Here is a 21,882-nt window from a genome sequence, read left to right on the forward strand (position 1 = left end):
CCTCTCATGATGTCATCCAGACGGCTAACAATATCCTCCATCCCAGCCCCAGGAAAGCAAACTCTCTGTCTCCTACTCCTGTCCTTCAAGCAGAACGCCCTATCCATATACCTAACTTGGCTATCCCCAACAACAACAATATTCTTACCTTCCTTAATGTCTTTCGTCGTGTCGTTCCCAGTAGTCAACTCACATTCGTCGGGTAGCACTGAGAATGTATTGGATGTTTCCACAACAGTTTCCACGGCAGTCTCTTTCTTCTTCATCGTTTCTACCTTTCCATTCGTCTTCTTGATCGTCAACTTCTTTCCCTGCTGTCCAGCCACTGACCAGTTTCCCTTCTTGACCTGAGGACTCAAAACAGGAGGACTACTACGAATCTTCTTGTTCTCCTCGGTCAATCGCCGAATTTCCAAATTCGCCAACCTCAATTCTTCCTTAAGCTGTTGGTAAAGTTGCTCGATGGAGGGCATCTTGCTTCAATTCTAGAGAGCGCGCAAACAGGTCTTCACAGAGCCAAGTACACGTCAACACTGCGCAAATGCCAACTCAATCAGGAGCTACTGCGCAGCACGTCCGCACGGCCCAATAGCGATGCGAACAAGTTTACTATCTACCACACCATCGTCTACCACAATGTGTTACCTCCATCTACCACAGTGTCTACTGCACAAATTACTTTTATCAACCACACCATCTTCCACCATTAATCACACCATCAACTAAAATCTGGCATATCATCTACAATATATATTACACTGTCTCTATCTTCTACGGTATATATACCTATGCATCACTCTATCTACCCTACCATCCACGTCAACATCATCCTCAACTCTATAACACCACAACATTTACCACAGTATCTTAAAATATTACTTCAATTTCTTCTAATCCATTGAATATTGTCTTACCTTCTGTCTAACACACTATGTCCCTCACTATCTACCACACATCATCTACCCCAGTGTCTACCACTTAGCTTTATCATCTACCACACCATCTCTCACAAATATCATCTAATGTGCACCGTTAGGCACTGTCTGATTCAATCTATTACACCATCTATCACTACACCATCTGCTTTTGTGTATATGGCAATCTACGACGTAATCTACTATACTGCTACATTTCCCACAATGTCACAATACATATTCCACCTCCTATCACACAACTACAATATCTATCACTTTTGCATTACTATAACAACCACACAGTTATGACGCCATTAACAGCACTAAAAGACCGAGGAACTACCAAACCATTAATTACAATTTACTCAGCATGCTCGCGGAATCTACAACACAGGTTCTGCTATATCCACACGTCAGTCACATTATTTACAACAGAGCTACACTGTCTGTTACATTTATCATAGCATGTGTTTGAGTGACAACACCCAGTCTGCCGAGGCTAACATGGGAAGAGGAAAACAGTGTAGATCTGAAGGTCAACATATGAATACTTCATCGCTCAATGGCTCCAACCCCAGCATCGATGCCAACTTGATCGTATATCCCAGTTAACCTTGTTCTCTGCCTATTCCACCTTATTCTCCTATCGTCCCTCCATTCTATCCAAAACTCCACCAATCTCATTTCATCCTTTCCAGCAGTCACATTACCTTCTACCAATCTCAGTTCATCCATAATGTAGGCCACCACAGTTGTCATCTATCCCTCTTCTTCCAATACTATATGTATAAACATTAGAGATGCTAACTTTTAACACTAGTCAATATATCGCAAGTAAAGCCTCTTTTAAAGGATAAGAACTAGCAACACCATGGCAGAAACAATACAAAAATAACCTGCACTTAAGAGACTCAAACCCGTATTACCTTTTATCCATCTCAATTCATCCTATAATGTGAGCCACCACAGTTTTCATCTATCCCTTCCCACACTAATTCATCATTCCTCCTTGATCCACATACACGTGATCTAATATTGGGATTACTTTTTCCACACAACATATATTTCTTTCCTATCTTATCGACAGGTTAATAACATAGCAGGCAACAAGAAGAGCTAACAACGCAACAGTGATGATTAAAATAGCAAGACGAAGTTTCAAAATAAAGGTTTTTCCCGTAAGTCTATGATAAATGCACAAGCTAATTATCGCAGAAGTAGAAGTGTTGATAAATAAAATAACATAATGAAATGTAATTCCAAAATGTTTTAGAGTAGAATGAAGCAGATTCATGTTGAATAAACAACGGATATACGAACAAATATATACACGCAGAGGTACACATGTACAGCTACACATGTACAGCTACACATGTACAGCTACACATGTACAGCTACACATGTACAGCTACACATGTACAGCTACACATGTACAGCTACACATGTACAGCTACACATGTACAGCTACACATGTACAGCTACACATGTACAGCTACACATGTACAGCTACACATGTACAGCTACACATGTACAGCTACACATGTACAGCTACACATGTACAGCTGCACATGTACAGCTACACATGTACAGCTACACATGTACAACTACACATGTACAGCTACACATGTACAGCTACACATGTACAGCTGCACATGTACAGCTACACATGTACAGCTACACATGTACAGCTACTCATGTACAGCTACTCATGTACAGCTACACATGTACAGCTACACATGTACAGCTACACATGCACATGTATAAATGCACAGGTCTCCCACTCCTCCAGTCTCCCACAATCCCCCAGAATACAGTGTTGGTAAAGAAGCTGAAGGTAGGATGCAGCAACGCTGATGGAATATCAAATAAGTGTGAGGAGTAGCACAAAAGAATCAGAGAAGCATCACCAGACATCATAGCACTCACGGAAACCAATCTCGCAAGAATGATAACAGACGCAATATTTCCAACTGGATATCCGATCCTCAAGAAAGATAGGGGGAAAAGAGGGGGTGGAGGAGTTGAACTGCTCAGCAAAAGTCTGTGGAGTTTCGAGGAATTGGAAAGAGGGGACAAAGAGAAAGTAAGGGACTACATAGTAGGAACACTTCAGACTGGTTGTCCCAATGTGGTGATTGCAGTCATGTATAACCCACCACAGAATAGCAAGAGGCCAAGACAATAATATTATGAGAGCAACAGAGTAATGGTTGATGCACTAGCTGAGGTAGCCAGAAGGGCCCACGTGAGCAGGGCAAAGTTACTAGTGGGGTGACCTCAGTCACAACGAAACTGACCAGAAACATGGAGGGTTAAGGTGATGGAGGTAGTACTGAAAAACCTTATGCATCACTACGTTAGGGACAGAGGAGGATGACCCAACAAGACTGAACCTCATATTCACCTTGAGTAGTTCAGACATCGAGGACAACACGTGAAATGCCCCTCGGAGCTAGTGACCCCGTGGTCCTGAGCTGCGAATACATAGTAGAGTTACAAGGAAAGAGCGAAGCAGGAAGAGTAAGATGGGAGAAGCCAAACTATAAAGAAGGGTACTACACAAGCATGAAAAAATTTCTGCTTGAGATTCAGTGGGAAAGAGAACTGATGGGGAAAATCAGTGTTCGCATCGCTATTGGGCCGTGCGGACGTGCTGCGCAGTAGCTCCTGATTGAGTTGGCATTTGCGCAGTGTTGACGTGTACTTGGCTCTGTGAAGACCTGTTTGCGCGCTCTCTAGAATTGAAGCAAGATGCCCTCCATCGAGCAACTTTACCAACAGCTTAAGGAAGAATTGAGGTTGGCGAATTTGGAAATTCGGCGATTGACCGAGGAAAACAAGAAGATTCGTAGTAGTCCTCCTGTGTTGAGTCCTCAGGTCAAGAAGGGAAACTGGTCAGTGGCTGGACAGCAGGGAAAGAAGTTGACGATCAAGAAGACGAATGGAAAGGTAGAAACGATGAAGAGGAAAGAGACTGCCGTGGAAACTGTTGTGGAAACATCCAATACATTCTCAGTGCTACCGGACGAATGTGAGTTGACTACTGGGAACGACACGACGAAAGACATTAAGGAAGGTAAGAATATTGTTGTTGTTGGGGATAGCCAAGTTAGGTATATGGATAGGGCGTTCTGCTTGAAGGACAGGAGTAGGAGACAGAGAGTTTGCTTTCCTGGGGCTGGGATGGAGGATATTGTTAGCCGTCTGGATGACATCATGAGAGGTAATGGGAGCAATCCTATTATCTGTCTCAGTGCTGGAGGCAACGATGTTGGCAGACGTAGGAGTGAGGACCTGATTAGCAGGTATAGGTCAGCAATAGAAATAATTAGAAGTAAGGGTGGGAACCCTCTCATATGTGGTATTTTGCCAAGGAGGGGAGTTGGAAGTGAATGGTTGTCCAGGGCAATTGGTGTCAATTGCTGGCTGGACAAATACTGTAAGGAAAATGCGGTAACATTCATTGACAACTGGGACCTCTTCTATGGCAGAAATGACATGTATGCTAGGGATGGGGTTCACTTATCTAGGTGTGGGGTGGGAGCACTGGCAACTGCAGTGGAGGGAGCAGTTAGGACTTTAAACTAGGAATAGTTAGTGGTATGGGTTTTGGCAAGAAAACAGTGAAGTCCCAGTGTAGTAATATTACGAGTTCTAGGGGAACTAGTAATAATAAGAACGAGATAGATATTGAAAAGCCAGGGACCTTGGGTGATAAGGACAGTAATAGGTTTAGTAGAAAAATAGAAATGAGCAGGAAGGGTAAAGAGAAAGGAGAGTCTTTCAATGTTTATTATGCTAATTGCCGTAGTGCTAGGAATAAGATGGACGAGTTGAGATTAGTTGCTAGTGTAGGTAACATTGATGTATTTGCCTTAACTGAGACGTGGTTTAATTCAAAAAGTCGGGACATGCCTGCGGAATGTCATATTCAGGGTTTTAAATTGTTCCAAGAAGATAGAAGTATTGGGAGGGGGGGTGGGGTGGCATTGTATGTCCGAGATCGCTTGAACTGTTGCATAAAAACGGGTATTAAGTCTGAAGTAACACATACAGAGTCTGTTTGGATAGAATTTTCAGAGGGGCATGAAAAACTGATTTTAGGAGTGATATACCGTCCCCCTAACTTAGATAGGGACCAAGGGAAACTACTATGGGAGGAAATTGTTAAGGCCACAAGGCACGATAATGTAGTAATTCTAGGAGACTTTAACTTTAGTCATGTTGATTGGAATTTCTTGACTGGGAATTTAGAATCGTACGACTTCTTAGAAGTATTTCAGGATTGTTTTTTGAAGCAGTTTGTGACAGAACCTACAAGGGGAAATAACCTGCTTGACTTAGTTATGGCAAACAATGAATCCCTTGTTAATAATTTAGAAATTTCAGAGGAACTGGGTGCTAGCGACCACAAATCAATTACATTTAGCATTGAATGGAAGTACGATAGTAGCGATAACTCAGTAACAGTCCCAGATTTTCGCTTAGCAGATTACGATGGGCTTAGAGAACACTTATCATCTGTTGACTGGGGTAACGAAGAGAGCTATCAATATGACAGTTTTCTGAACACTATACATGCTGCTCAAAGAGCGTTTATCCCATATAAAGAAATTAGATCAAATAGAAATGACCCAAAATGGATGAATAATAGGCTCAAATATCTACTAGGGCATAAGAAAGGAATTTATAGGCGTATCAAAAGAGGTGAGGGTCATCTTATGAATCAGTATATTGACATTAAGAGGGACATTAAAAAGGGGATAAGAAAAGCTAAAAGGGACTATGAAATTAAAGTTGCTAGGGATTCTAAAACTAACCCAAAAAGTTTTTTCCAGGTCTATAGAACAAAAGTTAGAGATAAGATAGGTCCCCTTAAAAATAACTATGGGCACCTTACTGACAATGAGAATGAAATGTGCTTGATTTTAAATAATTATTTTCTCTCAGTTTTTACACAGGAAGACACTAACAATATTCCAGTAATTAATTTTTACAGTGGGCTAGAAGAAGATAAATTATGTAACATCACAGTCACTAGTGAGATGGTTGTGAGGCAGATAGACAGACTTAAGCAAAATAAGTTGCCGGGTCCTGATGAGGTTTTTTCAAGAGTTCTTAAGGAATGCAAAATGGAACTCTGTGAACCATTAACTAATATTTTTAATTTATCTCTTCAAACAGGTGTAGTGTCTGATATGTGGAAGATGGCTAATGTAACTCCTATTTTTAAAACAGGGGACAAGTCGTTACCGTCAAATTACCGCCCAATAAGCCTGACCTCAATTGTAGGCAAATTACTAGAGTCAATTATAGCTGAGATTATAAGAAGCCATCTCGATAAGCATAGCTTGATTAATGATACTCAGCATGGATTCACAAGAGGCCGGTCTTGTCTAACTAATTTATTAACTTTCTTCAGTAAAGCTTTTGAGGCTGTTGACCACAATAAAGAATTTGATATTATTTACTTAGATTTTAGTAAGGCTTTTGATAGAGTTCCGCACCATAGACTGTTAAAGAAAGTGGCAGCTCATGGCATTGGGGGAAAAGTGCTCTCGTGGATCGAGTCATGGCTCACTGACAGGAAGCAGAGAGTGTCCATAAATGGGGTTAAATCCGAGTGGGGATCTGTAACAAGTGGCGTTCCACAGGGATCAGTCTTGGGCCCGTTGTTGTTTATAATATATATCAATGATCTTGATGAGGGAATTACTAGTGATATGAGCAAATTCGCCGATGACACAAAGATAGGTAGGATAATTGATTCAAACGTAGATGTTAGGGAACTTCAGGAGGATTTAAACAAACTCTATTCTTGGTCAGAAAAGTGGCAGATGCAGTTCAATGTAGATAAATGCAAGGTTCTGAAGCTTGGGAGTGCCCATAACCCTAGTACTTATAAATTAAATGATGTAGAACTTAGCCATACAGATTGCGAAAAGGACTTGGGGGTTATGGTGAGCAGCAACCTTAAACCAAGACAGCAATGCCTAAGCGTACGTAATAAGGCAAATAGATTACTGGGATTTATATCAAGAAGTGTAAGCAACAGAAGTCCAGAGGTCATACTGCAGCTTTATACATCATTAGTAAGGCCTCACCTTGATTATGCAGCTCAGTTCTGGTCTCCGTATTACAAAATGGACATAAATTCGTTAGAAAACATTCAGCGTAGGATGACTAAATTAATACATAGCATCAGAAATCTTCCTTATGAAGAAAGATTGAAGACTCTTAAGTTACATTCACTTGTTAGACGAAGAATGAGGGGAGACCTGATCGAAGTGTATAAGTGGAAGATAGGTATTAATAAAGGGGATATTAATAAGGTCTTGAGGATGTCTCTCCAAGAGAGAACGCGCAGTAATGGATTTAAATTAGATAAGTTTAGATTTAGAAAGGACATAGGAAAGTATTGGTTTGGAAATAGGGTAGTTGATGAGTGGAACAGTCTACCTAGTTGGGTTATTGAGGCTGGGACTTTGGGTAGTTTCAAATCTAGGTTGGATAAGTACATGAGTGGGAGGGGTTGGATTTGAGTGGGACTTTCACATCAGAGCTTATTTCTTGGGTGGCATTGAAAATTGGGTTGGGCAAATGTTTTGTTAGTGGGATGAATTGTAAAGGACCTGCCTAGTATGGGCCAGCAGGCCTCCTGCAGTGTTCCTCCTTTCTTATGTTCTTATGTTAAATGAAATGATGGAATATGTGACAACAATATGCAAGGAGTCAGAGAAGAGGTTCATACACATGGGCAACAGAACTAATGGGAAGACCAGAACGAACCTTTTTTTCACCCAAGGGCTCGAATGGAAAAAAGTTTAGAAGAAAACGACCCAGGAAAATAAGGAGATTAGTCGAAGAGCCAGAAAGGTATATGCACAGATAAGGAGGGGGCCCAGCCGCAATATGAAAATGATATTGCACTGAAAGCTATGTCTGACCTGAAGTTGTTATACAGCTGCATCAGGAGGAAAACAACAGTGAAGGACCTGGTAATCAGAGTGAGAAAGGAAGGAAGGAAGATCACAAGAAATGACCGAGAAGTATGTGAAGAACTCAACATGAGATTTAAGGAAGTATTTTCAGCAGAGACAGAAAGGGCTCCAGAAACCCGGAATGGTGGGATACACCAACAAGTGCTGGATACAATGCACAGCCGAGAAGGAGGAGGTAAAGAGGCTGCTAAGTTTACTAGATACCGCAAAAGCGGTGGGACAGGAAAATATCTCTGTGTGGGACCTGAGAGAGGGAGCAGAGGTGCTGTGCGTGCCTCTAACAACAATCATCAACACATCTATCGAAAAAGGGCGACTACCTGAGGTGTGGAAGACAGCAAGTGTAGCACTAATTTTTAAGAAAGGAGATTGTAATGTTCGTTGAACACAAGAGAATAACAGATATAACAGAACGCAGGAACACTATCCCATAGAGAGTAAGAACAATAATTATGTTACTGTATTCATCATTTACAGAATGCAATTAGGCAAATGCAGCAAAGGTTGGAAATCTCATGGGGTTGTTTCTAATAACTTTTCGAACAAATCACACAAATCTATTACTATTGTTTAATTTGCCTTCAGGTCTCATATATATATCGGTGCTTACAAAGTATTATAAGACCGAAGAGATATCAGAGCTGGAAAATTTAGAGGTCGTTCACTTTACGTAAAGCATCTATAAATACTTAAACTATTCGGAAAATCGAGAGACAGAGAGAGAGAGAGAGAGAGAGAGAGAGAGGGAGAGAAAGAGAGAGAGAGAGACAGACAGACAGACAGACAGACAGAGACAGAGACAGAGACAGACAGACAGACAGACAGAGACAGAGACAGAGACAGAGAGACAGACAGACAGACAGAGACAGAGACAGAGAGACAGACAGACAGACAGACAGAGACAGAGACAGAGAGACAGACAGACAGATAGACAGACAGACAGATAGACAGACAAACGTATCTTATAAAATATTAATCGAACGTTCTTGGTCAGGTCCCCATTTGTAACAATGAATAGAATGAACACGTACAATGAACTTGCACAACAGTTAGGTATCCTTATTCCGAACGTTTTGGATTAAAGATACCTAATTATTGTATGTGTACTTATGAACTTGGCTGTATTGTATACCATTATTATATTCACTCTATCAGATGCTGCAACACAACGACATTTTGGTACAGAAAACACCTTCAACAACTTTTTCCAGTGAGAATGAATGGATCTGAGAGGACCCGGACTTCTCAATGATTATATTCTTTCTTCTGCTAGTGGGCTGCGCCTCACCTTTGACAGTATATAAGTCTCCATGCTGTTGCTTCAACTTCACATTGTTCCAGACTCTGGAGCAAATCTCTTATCCAGGCCGAGGGACTAATCACCTGAGAACTACGTTTTCAAGGGTGTTGCACTGATTACCTCGTCTTCACATCTCTACTGCCTTTCGTACTCATCTGATGAAGCCTACTGTGTGGGCGAAACGTTTCCGAATAAAGATTCCTAAGTATTACAACAGATAATGACTGGAAATTACATAACTTTATGAGATACAGGGATGTCAATAATCATTTTATTTACCTACGCGTGGTTTAAAAAATGTCATAAACTGAAAGACCCTTATATTTTGAGTCTGATTCCATACAAGAGTTCAAAAACGATATGGCGAGGCTATTTAAAAAAAGCCATTTGAAACTTATTAGAAGGAACCACGACCTACAGCTCTTCCACAATACATGAAATCAAACTGGTAACTTAAAAAAAAAACACGAAGAAATTTATTGGTACATACACTAACTGAATTACTGCATTTAATGAACTCCTCAAACCTGTCAAAACTTTACCAGAAAGCTGCCAGTGATAGAGGGAAGCTTGCTATACACCCACCAGCAGCGAAGAGCCCGGAGAGTTGGGCACGTCTGAAGGCTGCATTGTGCAGCTCCAACTCGGCTGTCTCACGGAAGAGACCCGGGATCTCTGCAACACACCGCAACGCAAGTTGTCCCTGGTCTTTCCACAACCTCTCCGCGGACACCAGTAACAGCAGCGACGACGTGTATGTGTTGAAGCCCTCCATCCGAGGCGGCTGAGGACGCATAAACTCTCGAGGAACCTGAGATGGGTTGTATTTATTAGAGAAAAAATGTACCCGTGAGACGGGAAAAAAAAGCTTGAAGGCGATCGAGAGATAAGGAGGAGAGGTTGTAAGAAGAAGGAAGTGGATCAAAACATAGTGTACAAGGTAGAAGGCTAATGAACAAAATTAATTTTGTTTATTTTTTAATTAAACTGGATACGTAAGCAATGTGCTGCTGCCCAGTTGCATACGTGTCTGCACATAACATCACAGGGTCAACGTCTGAGATGTTGGTGGCTTCATTTGTGTAAGAGATGGTGTTTACCTCTCCTGAGGCCCGAGAAAGACTGGGTAAAACTGTATCATAATAGTGAACATTGCTATTACTACTGCTACTACAGTGGTGTTTGGTCAGTGGTCACGGGAGGTCATACCTGCTTAAGCTGTGTTGCGGGATTAGTGTGGAGTGTTATAGAGTACCATGACTTGCATCTGTAGTATTTTAAAGTTCTAGTTCAGGATTTTAGAGGAGGAGGTTCTACTTCTCAAGGAGGAAAATAAGAAATTGAAATTCACTTGGATAAGTATAGCAATACATGTGAGGTGCTTGAGGTTAGCGAAGGAAAACATGTTACCTGTAGTGAGGTGCAGATTGGTAGCCGTTACAATTGGGTAGAAGTTTCCAGCAGAGGAAGAAACAACAAAGTGAAGAAGTTTAAAAGAGAAGATTTGAAGGTAGGAAATGGCTTCTCTGTTCTCCAGTACAAATGTACTTCAGAAATAAGTGAGGATATGGGTAATACTAACTCCTCTACTAATGTAGGCAGGAATATCCTTGTGGCCGGAGAATAATTGATAAGATAAATTGATCGTGCTTTCTGTGACAGAGAGAGGAAGATGAGACAGAGGATGTGTTTCCCAGGAGCTAGTGCTGGTGACATAGTCAATGGGTTTGATAATATCATGTCAGGTAATGGGAACAAGCCCATTATCTCCCTTGATACTGGTGGAAATAATATTGGGAAGGACAGGAGACAGGAGCTGCTAGATATATACTGGATAGCTATCGATTTAATTGTATCAAAGGGAGAGATCCCGATCACATGTAGCATTTTGCCTAGAAGAGTAGTAGGTAATGAATGGATGTCTAAGGCAATTGGTGTAAATTGCTGGCTAGACAGTTACTCTAAATAACTCGCAATACATAGCAAAAAATTTCAAGGATACCTCAAGGACATGTCCAAAAGACATTGTTCATCACAAAGTTACTAATAAATGCAAACTGAGAGAGACAGTAGAGGCCAGTGAATGTCTAGTTCTCTTACTATACTAACAGAAGGAGCGTCAGAAATAAACTAGATTACCTAAGATTAACTGCTTATGCAGGAAACATTGATATTATTGCTATAAGAGAGACCTGGTTCAACCTGAAAGATAGAGAGGCCTTCTGAATTCTACATGCAAGACTATTAATTATTCCACACCATTAGAGTCAATAGGAAGGGTTGTGGAGTGGTAAGTATGTCAGATATAATTTAAACTGTTGCGTTAGACTAGAAGCGACTAACACGAAATTTGTTAGTTAACATTTTCTGGAGGGATGTGAAAAACTCATCTTGGGAGTGATCTGGAGGCCACCAAACCTTTACAGGGAATGCGTAATGTTTTTATGGGAGATTTTAACTTTAGACAAACAGACTGGAGGAATATAACGGGAAATCTTGAGTCTAGCGACTTTCTTGATAAGATACAATGTTGTTTTATACTTCAATCTCCTCCTGTTTGTTCTGACCTCACAAGCGATTTTCATATCAATGCACCACGCATAAACAAGCGGGTATATACAGAGAATGATCGCAGTCAGCAGGATTCGATACTGATACTGAGACGGACAAGATTCCCAGGCAGCTCAGTAGCAGTTTCGAGCCCTGCTGACTCCGACCTTTCACTGTATATACCCTCTTGTTTTTGCGTGGTACATTGATATATACATATATACATATATACATACATACATATATATATATATATATATATATATATATATATATATATATATATATATATATATATATATATATATATATATATATATAGTATTAAATAGCTAGTGAGGACGGGAAAATAATTTAATTTCGCTTTGGAAGAGGATATAGAGCGACAGTAAAGTGGAGTGGCTGTGAGAGATGGAATTAAGATTGTCGTGATGAGAGGGAAATGTGAGGCGACTCCATATCAGGGAGTGGACGGGGAAAGGGACACCAAATAAAGGCGTGGGGGCCCCATGTCAAGGCATGGAGTGGGTTTAAGGAGTACTATGTGAGATCTTGGAGGGTCTGATGTGAGATGGTGGCGGGCACCATGTTATGGTGCGGAGGACACTGTGACAGTGTAAGGTGACACTCCTTGTCTGGTGTGATGGACCATGTCAGGGTGTGTTGGACCATGCCAGGGTGTGATGGGCCATGCCAGGATGCGATGAAAAATGTCAGAGTTTGATGGACCATGCCAAGGTGTGATGGACCATGCCAGGGTGTGAGGGACCATGCCAGGGTGTGATGAACCATGCCAGGGTGTGATGGACCATGCCAGGGTGGGATGGACCATACCAGGGTGTGATGAACCATGTCAGGGTGTGGTAAACCATGTCAGGATGTGGTGAACCTTGTAATGTGATGGACCATGTCAGGGTGTGATGGACCATGTCTGAGTGTGATGGACCATGTCAGAGTGTGGTGAACCATGTAAGGGTGTGATGGACCATGCCAGGGTGTGATGGACCATGCCAGGGTGTGATGGACCATGCCAGGGTGTGATGAACCATTTCAGAGTGTGATGGACCATGTCAGGGTGTAATGGACCATGCCAGGGTGTGACGGACCATGCCAGGGTGTGATGAACCATGTCAGAGTGTAATGGACAATGCCAGGGTGTGATGAACCATGTCAGAGTGTGATGGACCATGCCAGGGTGTGATGGACCATGCCAGGGTGTGATGGACCATGCCAGGGTGTGATGAACCATGTCAGGGTGTGATGGACCATGCCAGGGTGTGATGGACCATGCCAGGGTGTGATGAACCATGTCAGAGTGTGATGGACCATGCCAGGGTGTGATGGACCATGCCAGGGTGTGATGGACCATGCCAGGGTGTGATGGACAATGCCAGGGTGTGATGAACCATGTCAGAGTGTGATGGACCATGCCAGGGTGTGATGGACCATGCCAGGGTGTGATGGACCATGCCAGGGTGTGATGAACCATGTCAGGGTGTGATGGACCATGCCAGGGTGTGATGGACCATGCCAGGGTGTGATGGACCATGCCAGGGTGTGATGAACCATGCCAGGGTGGGATGGACCATACCAGGGTGTGATGGACCATGTCAGGGTGTGATGGACCATGTCTGAGTGTGATGGACCATGTCAGAGTGTGGTGAACCATGTAAGGGTGTGATGGACCATGACAGGGTGCGATGGACCATGACAGGGTGCGATGGACCATGTCTGAGTGTGATGGACCATGTCAGGGTGTGATGAACCATGTCAGGGTGTGGTAAACCATGTAAGGGTGTGATGGACCATGTCAGGGTGCGATGGACCATGTCTGTGTGTGATGGACCATGTCAGAGTGTGGTGAACCATGTAAGGGTGTGATGGACCATGACAGGGTGCGATGGACAATGACAGGGTGCGATGGACCATGTCTGAGTGTGATGGACCATGTCAGGGTGTGATGAACCATGTCAGGGTGTGGTGAACCATGTAAGGGTGTGATGGACCATGTCAGGGTGCGATGGACCATGTCTGAGTGTGATGGACCATGTCAGAGTGTGGTGAACCATGTAATGTGATGGACCATGCCAGGGTGTGATAGACCATGCCAGGGTGTGATGGACCATGCCAGGGTGTGACGGACCATGCCAGGGTGTTATGAACCATGTCAGGGTGTGATGGACCATGCCAGGGTGTGATGGACCATGCCAGGGTGTGATGAACCATGTCAGAGTGTGATGGACCATGCCAGGGTGTGATGGACCATGCCAGGGTGTGATGGACCATGCCAGGGTGTGATGGACCATGCCAGGGTGTGATGGACCATGCCAGGGTGTGATGAACCATGCCAGGGTGGGATGGACCATACCAGGGTGTGATGAACCATGTCAGGGTGTGGTGAACCATGTAAGGGTGTGATGGACCATGACAGGGTGCGATGGACCATGTCTGAGTGTGATGGACCATGTCAGGGTGTGTTGAACCATGTAAGGGTGTGATGGACCATGTCAGGGTATGATGAACCATGTCTGGGTGTGATGGACCATGTCAGGGTGTGATGGACCATGTCAGGGTGTGATGGACCATGTCAGGGTGTGATGGACCATGTCAGGGTGTGATGGACCATGTCAGGGTGTGGTGAACCAAGTCAGGGTGTGATGAACCATGTCAGGGTGTGATGGACCATGTCAGGGTGTGGTGAACCATGTCAGGGTGTGGTGAACCATGTCTGGGTGTAATGGACCATGTCAGGGTGTGTTGAACCATGTAAGGGTGTGATGGACCATGTCAGGGTGTGATGAACTATGTCAGGGTGTGATGGACCATGTCAGGGTGTGATGGATCATGTCTGGGTGTGATGAACCATGTCAGGGTGTGACGGACCATGTCAGGGTGTGATGGACCATGTCAGGGTGTGGTGAACCAAGTCAGGGTGTGATGAACCATGTCAGGGTGTGATGGACCATGTCAGGGTGTGGTGAACCATGTCAGGGTGTGGTGAACCATGTCTGGGTGTAATGGACCATGTCAGGGTGTGTTGAACCATGTAAGGGTGTGATGGACCATGTCAGGGTGTGATGAACTATGTCAGGGTGTGATGGACCATGTCAGGGTGTGATGGATCATGTCTGGGTGTGATGAACCATGTCAGGGTGTGACGGACCATGTCAGGGTGTGATGGACCATGCCATAGTGTGGTGAACCATGTCAGGGTGTGATGAACCATGTCAGGGTGTGATGGACCATGTCAATGTGTGATGGACCATGTCAGGGTGTGGTGAACCATGTAAGGGTGTGATGGACCATGTCAATGTGTGATGGACCATGTCAGGGTGTGGTGAACCATGTAAGGGTGTGATGGACCATGTCAATGTGTGATGGACCATGTCAGGGTGTGGTGAACCATGTCAGGGTGTGGTGAGCCATGTCAGGGTGTGATGAATCATGTCAGGGTGTGATGGACCATGTCAGGGTGTGATGGACCATGTCTGGGTGTAATGGACCATGTCAGGGTGTGGTGAACCATGTCAGGGTGTGATGAACCTTGTAAAGGTGTGATAGACCATGTCTGGGTGTGATGGACCATGTCAGGGTGTGATGGACCATGTCTGGGTGTGATGGACCATGTCAGGGTGTGATGGACCATGTCTGGGTGTGATGGACCATGTCAGGGTGTGATTTAGCATGTCAGGGTGTGATTTACCATGCCAGGGTGTAATTTACCATGCCAGGGTATGATTTACCATGTCTGGGTGTGATGGACCATGTCAGGGTGTGATGGACCATGTCTGGGTGTGATGAACCATGTCAGGGTGTGATGGACCATGTCAGTGTGTGATTTAGCATGTCAGGGTGTGATTTACCATGCCAAGGTGTAATTTACCATGCCAGGGTATGATTTACCATGTCTGGGTGTGATGGACCATGTCAGGGTGTGATGGACCATGTCTGGGTGTAATGGACCATGTCAGGGTGTGGTGAACCTTGTAAAGGTGTGATAGACCATGTCTGGGTGTGATGGACCATGTCAGGGTGTGATGGACCATGCCAGGGTGTGATGGACCATGCCAGGGTGTGATGGACCAGGTCAGGGTGTGATGGACCATGTCAGGGTGTGATGGACCATGTCAGGGTGTGATGGACAAGGTCAGGGTGTGATGGACCAGGTCAGGGTGTGATGGACCATGTCAGGGTGTGATGGACCATGTCAGGGTGTGATGGACCATGTCAGGGTGTGATGGACAAGGTCAGGGTGTGATGGACCAGGTCAGGGTGTGATGGACCATGCCAGGGTGTGGTGAACCATGTCAGGGTGTGATGGACCATGTCAGGGTGTGATGGACCAGGTCAGGGTGTGATGGACCAGGTCAGGGTGTGATGGACCAGGTCAGGGTGTGATGGACCAGGTCAGGGTGTGATGGACCAGGTCAGGGTGTGATGGACCATGTCAGGGTGTGATGGACCAGGTCAGGGTGTGATGGACCAGGTCAGGGTGTGATGGACCAGGTCAGGGTGTGATGGACCATGCCAGGGTGTGATGGACCAGGTCAGGGTGTGATGGACCATGTCAGCGTGTGATGGACCATGTCAGGGTGTGATGGACCATGTCAGGGTGTGATGGACCATGCCAGGGTGTGATGGACCAGGTCAGGGTGTGATGGACCATGTCAGGGTGTGATGGACCAGGTCAGGGTGTGATGGACCATGCCAGGGTGTGATGGACCATGCCAGGGTGTGATGGACCATCTCAGGGTGTGATGGACCAGGTCAGGATAATCCAGGGTGGCAACATATCAAGGTGAAGAGCGGAAAATGTTATGAAGTTGGGACAGTACCAAGACAATGCATAATAGAAATGGGAGAGGAAAAGTGATGAAGGGTTGGCGAAGGAGGGAAAGAAAACGTGAGGAAGATCAGTCTGATGTACTTGATGATACGGAAATCTAATAAGGACATGTCCATGTCCTTAGTACTTTATTGAATGCAGGGTCTTCGCGGGACCAGGCCGGGTAGGCCCGGGTCAATGAAGATCCTATATGCATCCTTGAAAAATATTTGAATTAATGGCCTGTGAGGCAGAATATGCTGTGGTACATGATGTGTGAGGCACGGTATGCTGTGGTACATAATCTGTGAGGCACAGTATGCTGTGGTACATAATCTGTGAGGCACAGTATGCTGTGGTACATGATCTGTGAGAGACTATGCTGTGATACATGATCTGTGAGGTAGAATATACTGTGGTACATGATCTGTGAGAGACTATGCTGTGATACATGATCTGTGAGGTAGAATATACTGTGATACATGATCTGTGAGGTAGAATATACTGTGGTACATGATCTGTGAGGTAGAATATGCTGTGGTACATGATCTGTGAGGCAGAATATACTGTAGTACATGATCTGTGAGGTAGAATATACTGTGGTACATGATCTATGAGGCAGAATATGCCGTGGTACATGATATATGAGGCAGAATATGCTGTGGTGCATGATATGTGAGGCAGAATATGCTGTGGTGCATGATCTGTGAGGCACAATATGCTGTGGTGCATGATCTGTGAGACAGAATATGCTGTGGTGGATGATCTGTGAGGCACAATATGCTTTAGCACATGTATCATCAGATAGACAGAATATGCTATGGTATATGTATAATCCAAGAGGCAGAATTTACTGTGGTACATGTATCGTCTAAGAGGCAGAATAACTGGCTGTGGAGCATGCATCATATGAGAGGCAGAATAAGCTGTGGTAAACGCATCATCTAAGTGTCAGATTTGGCTGTGGTCAAAATATACTGTGTTAATTGTGAGGCAGGATAACGCGAGGCACATGCAGAACGTCTCTAATATGGAGAATAAATTTTTAAATCAAAGTATAAATGGAAATATGACTGAGCACTGTCTTTCATTTTTACTTTAAAAGTTAGGTACGATTGAATTTAAAATATATTCGCTTTGTTGCATTTTTTTCTAAGTCATTAGAGAATAGGCTTAGTTGCTCATGCTGTCATCATACCAAATGAAACTCTTAGGTAGGCCAAAGCAGGTAAATATGTACCTAGACTTACCTTAGTGTCGTTGCTATACCAGGAGAGTTGGACAGGTGGGTTAGCTCCCCTGGCCAGGCATAAGGCCTCCACCTGCTCTCCGTCGCGCACCTCCAGAGGTCCGGAGCCACCCCACCCAGCCACCTCTATGACAGGACCGTACTTTCCTGGTATGTTCCCGTCCGGGGGGTCTGAAATAGACACGGAGAAAGTTGTGATATGCGTGACTGATAATGAGAACTTCTGATACATGGGAACTGTTGCTTTGGAAACTGAAGTGCTGAAGTGAAACTGAACAACATTTCGGCACTTGCAAGAAAATTAAAAGTGTATAGTTAGGTATATAGGTAGGACGTAACTATTACACTACAATCTGTACTCGATTGGTTACACACAGTGAAGGCTTGCTTGTTGGGGTGTGTGGTAAGCTGCTGGAAGGTGCTGTGGAGCGTCTCCAGCGTTCCTTCTGGAACACCGGGGCAACATCCCCCCTCCTTTCTCTTCCGTCTGAGAACACTGTTCTCCTGTCCTCTTGTCATTTAGACTATTATCTTATATATCTAGTAGCTCTGTGTAACTGAGTTACGAGATGTATGTTCAGAGTTACACAGAGTTATTACAGAGTAACTCTGTGCTTAAATCTTTGGCGAATTAGTCGTTTTTTTTAAAGTTCAAGCTAATTCTTTTATTGCTATTCTGTGGGTAAGTTGGTTTATTTTGGGATTTGTTTTGTCAGTCACGTAAAAAGTCGAGTTTAGCCACGACCACACATACGCACACACTCTTAACTGTAATTTCAATATAGTAACGTACCAGATGGTGCAATATCTTAAGAGTATTTTTGTGTACAGTATCATAAATTAAGTATTTATTTATATATATATATATATATATATATATATATATATATATATATATATATATATATATATATATATATATATATATTATATATATCAAACCATACCCCGGCCGGGATTGAACCCGCGGTCAGAGTCTCAAAACTCCAGCCCGTGTAATTACGATTTCGTGAGTCATATATATATATATATATATATATATATATATATATATATATATATATATATATATATATATATATATATATATATATATATATATATATATATATATATATATATATAGGAAGATACCACCTCTGGAACTGTCCTAGGGATCCTCATCCTCAAAGAAAAGAATAAATTTGCTTCAGGGAAAACTCAAGGTTCTCCAGTCGTAATCCGATATATAAAATAAAAGCAACTGGGGTTTTTCCTATGTTATAGCTCGACGAAATGCAAGTTAATTACCCAGAGAGAGAGAAGTGAATTAGAGAGTTGTAATTAAACATTGAGAAGGTCGGCCAATATTCACGTTCTGTCCTTTTACTTGTCAGGTTTTGTTCCATCAAACGATTCTGCTATTTTTTTTTATGCTTTTTGATAAAATTATCAAACATAAATATTATTTAGAGGTTCTACTTAATCAAATAAGTAATTTTGTGTAGTGGTATGAAAGGTCATAAGTGTGTTTCCAAGTATAAATAGAAATTACAAATTATCTTTCCGTGTCTTCCCACTCCAAGATACTTACTAAACGCAATACCTAAAATCTATAATGAAGCTTGGCATATATTCCTAAACAAACAGCAAAAAACTGGGAGGTTGTGTCAGATGTGTGTGACATTGTGTGGTTGGTCACTTTCACTGTGTGGTTGGTCACTTTCACTGTGTGGTTGGTCACTTTCACTGTGTGGTTGGTCACTTTCACTGTGTGGTTGGTCACTTTCACACTGTGGTTGGTCACTTTCAGAAAATATACAGATTTGAAAAGTTTATTTAATCAGTCTTATAATGGCACAACTGAAATTTTAGGAAATTCGAATGAACAACGAAATAAAAATTTTCTGAATGATTTGGATTTTTTTCTGTATAGAAATGCAAGTAATATGTGCAGAAATTTTAACACTAAATAGAAAATTCCACGTTTTGGTAATATTATGTTTGATATATAGGTAGATACTATGTGAATATTTTATGTTATATTAATACCATTATTCCTTATTTATAAGAAATATAGATTATGAATAATTTTGGAGGAGCTTATATAGAGCTGATACGAAAAACACGTGTGTTATATTTAATGTATAATAATAATTTAATGTATAATAATTTTTCATTCCTATTTCACTAGTTAACTTTAATGGCTGTCATTTAATTTTTCCTAAATTATTTCAAAACTATGATGGATTATTAGTCTTTTCCTTGACGTGGAAGATATACAAATGAACCGGAATCAAAATAATCTCACCAGCGAGGTTATACCAGAATGATCATTTACTAATCAAGGAGAAACAGAAAATTTAAACTGCCCTGTTTCCAATCATGTGGATACGTATAATACACAGACACACTCTTCCAAAACTTATTGGCTTTAATAATAATAATAATAATAATAATAATAATAATAATAATAATAATAATAATAATAATAATAATAATAATAATAATAATAATAATAATAATAATTTGAGCAAAATCTATGGCCACTTAGAGTGGCAGGACAATCAGAGACTTACCTATCACCGTCATGTTGGCAGACTCCCTGAAGGTCTCAAAATTGTCATCAGAAATCACTTCACATGTAAACATGCCGGAAGACTTCAAGCTGAGGCTTCTCAGAGTCACCTTGAACTCGGTCGAGTTTTGAGACTGAAGGATGAAAAATATAAATCCAGAATCAGTGGAGAGAGTGGAATTTTGTTGATATTTTTTATTTTTTTGGTCTTGTCTTCAACATTGTTTTTATTCCGGAGAGAGAGAGTGAGAGAGAGAGAGAGAGAGAGAGAGAGAGAGAGAGAGAGAGAGAGAGAGAGAGAGAGAGAGAGAGAGAGAGAGAGAGAGAGAGAGAGAGAGAGAGAGAGAGAGAGAGAGAGAGAGAGAGAGAGAGAGAGAGAGAGAGAGAGAGAGAGAGAGAGAGAGAGAGAGAGAGAGAGAGAGAGAGAGAGACATCACAAAGAACAAGGCACAAACCTTAACTACTAATTTACTACTACTACTACTACTACTACTACACCACTGCACCACTCCACCACCACCACCATACCACTACCACCACCGCCACCACCACCACCACCACTACCACCTACCACCACCACCAGCCACCACCACCACCACCACCACCACCACCGCCACCACCACCACCACCACCACCACCACCACCACCACCGCCACCACCTACCACCACCACCACCACCGCCACCACCACCACCACCACCACCGCCACCACCACCACCACCACCACCACCACCGCCACCACCTCACCACCACCACCACCACCTGCCACCGCCACCACCACCGCCACCACCACCACCACCACCACCACCACCTGCCACCACCACCACCACCACCACCACCACCACCTACCACCACCACCACCACCGCCACCACCTCACCACCACCACCACCACCACCACCGCCACCACCACCACCACCCCTACCACCACCACCACCTGCCACCACCACAACCACCACCGCCTCCACCACCACCACCACCACCACCACCACCACCACCACGTACCACCAACCACTACTGCCACCACCACCACCACCACCACCACCACCACCTGCCACCACCACCACTCACCACCGCCACCACCACCGCCACCACCACCACCACCACCACCACCACCACCACCACCACCGCCACCACAACCACCACCGCCACCACCACCACCACCACCACCACCTGCCACCACCACCACCACCACCACCGCCACCACCACCACCACCACCATCCACCGGCCACCGCCACCACCACCACCACCACCACCACCGCCACCACCACCACACTACTACTACTACTACTGCTGCTACTACAACTACTACTGCTACTACAACTACTACTACTTCTACTTCCACTAACTGCATTACCTCTACCACTACTCCACTTCTTTCTTTATCCCTCAAATTTGCACCTATACTCTTGCATTCACTCTTCGCCTTTTTTGAACGTTTTAAGCAACGCCAACTGAGAGTTTTAGAAATTATCTGAGCCATTCCAA

The 21,882-nt window shown here is 43.4% G+C and overlaps 1 protein-coding gene across 1 annotated transcript in view; it reads right to left on the reverse strand.

Moving 5' to 3' along the window:
- LOC128693425 (uncharacterized) overlaps nt 1–21,882 on the reverse strand; it is a 1,035,404-nt gene that overhangs the window by 16,762 nt on the left and 996,760 nt on the right. The window contains exons 4-6 of the mRNA XM_070104271.1: nt 20,398–20,530; nt 17,841–18,010; nt 9,801–10,026 (exon numbers count right to left, since the gene is read on the reverse strand). Coding sequence (XP_069960372.1) covers nt 9,801–10,026; nt 17,841–18,010; nt 20,398–20,530 — 529 coding nt within the window. The remainder of the gene's footprint in view (nt 1–9,800; nt 10,027–17,840; nt 18,011–20,397; nt 20,531–21,882) is intronic.

The sequence above is a fragment of the Cherax quadricarinatus genome, chromosome 90 (assembly GCF_038502225.1).
Source record: "Cherax quadricarinatus isolate ZL_2023a chromosome 90, ASM3850222v1, whole genome shotgun sequence".
NCBI lineage: Eukaryota > Metazoa > Arthropoda > Malacostraca > Decapoda > Parastacidae > Cherax > Cherax quadricarinatus.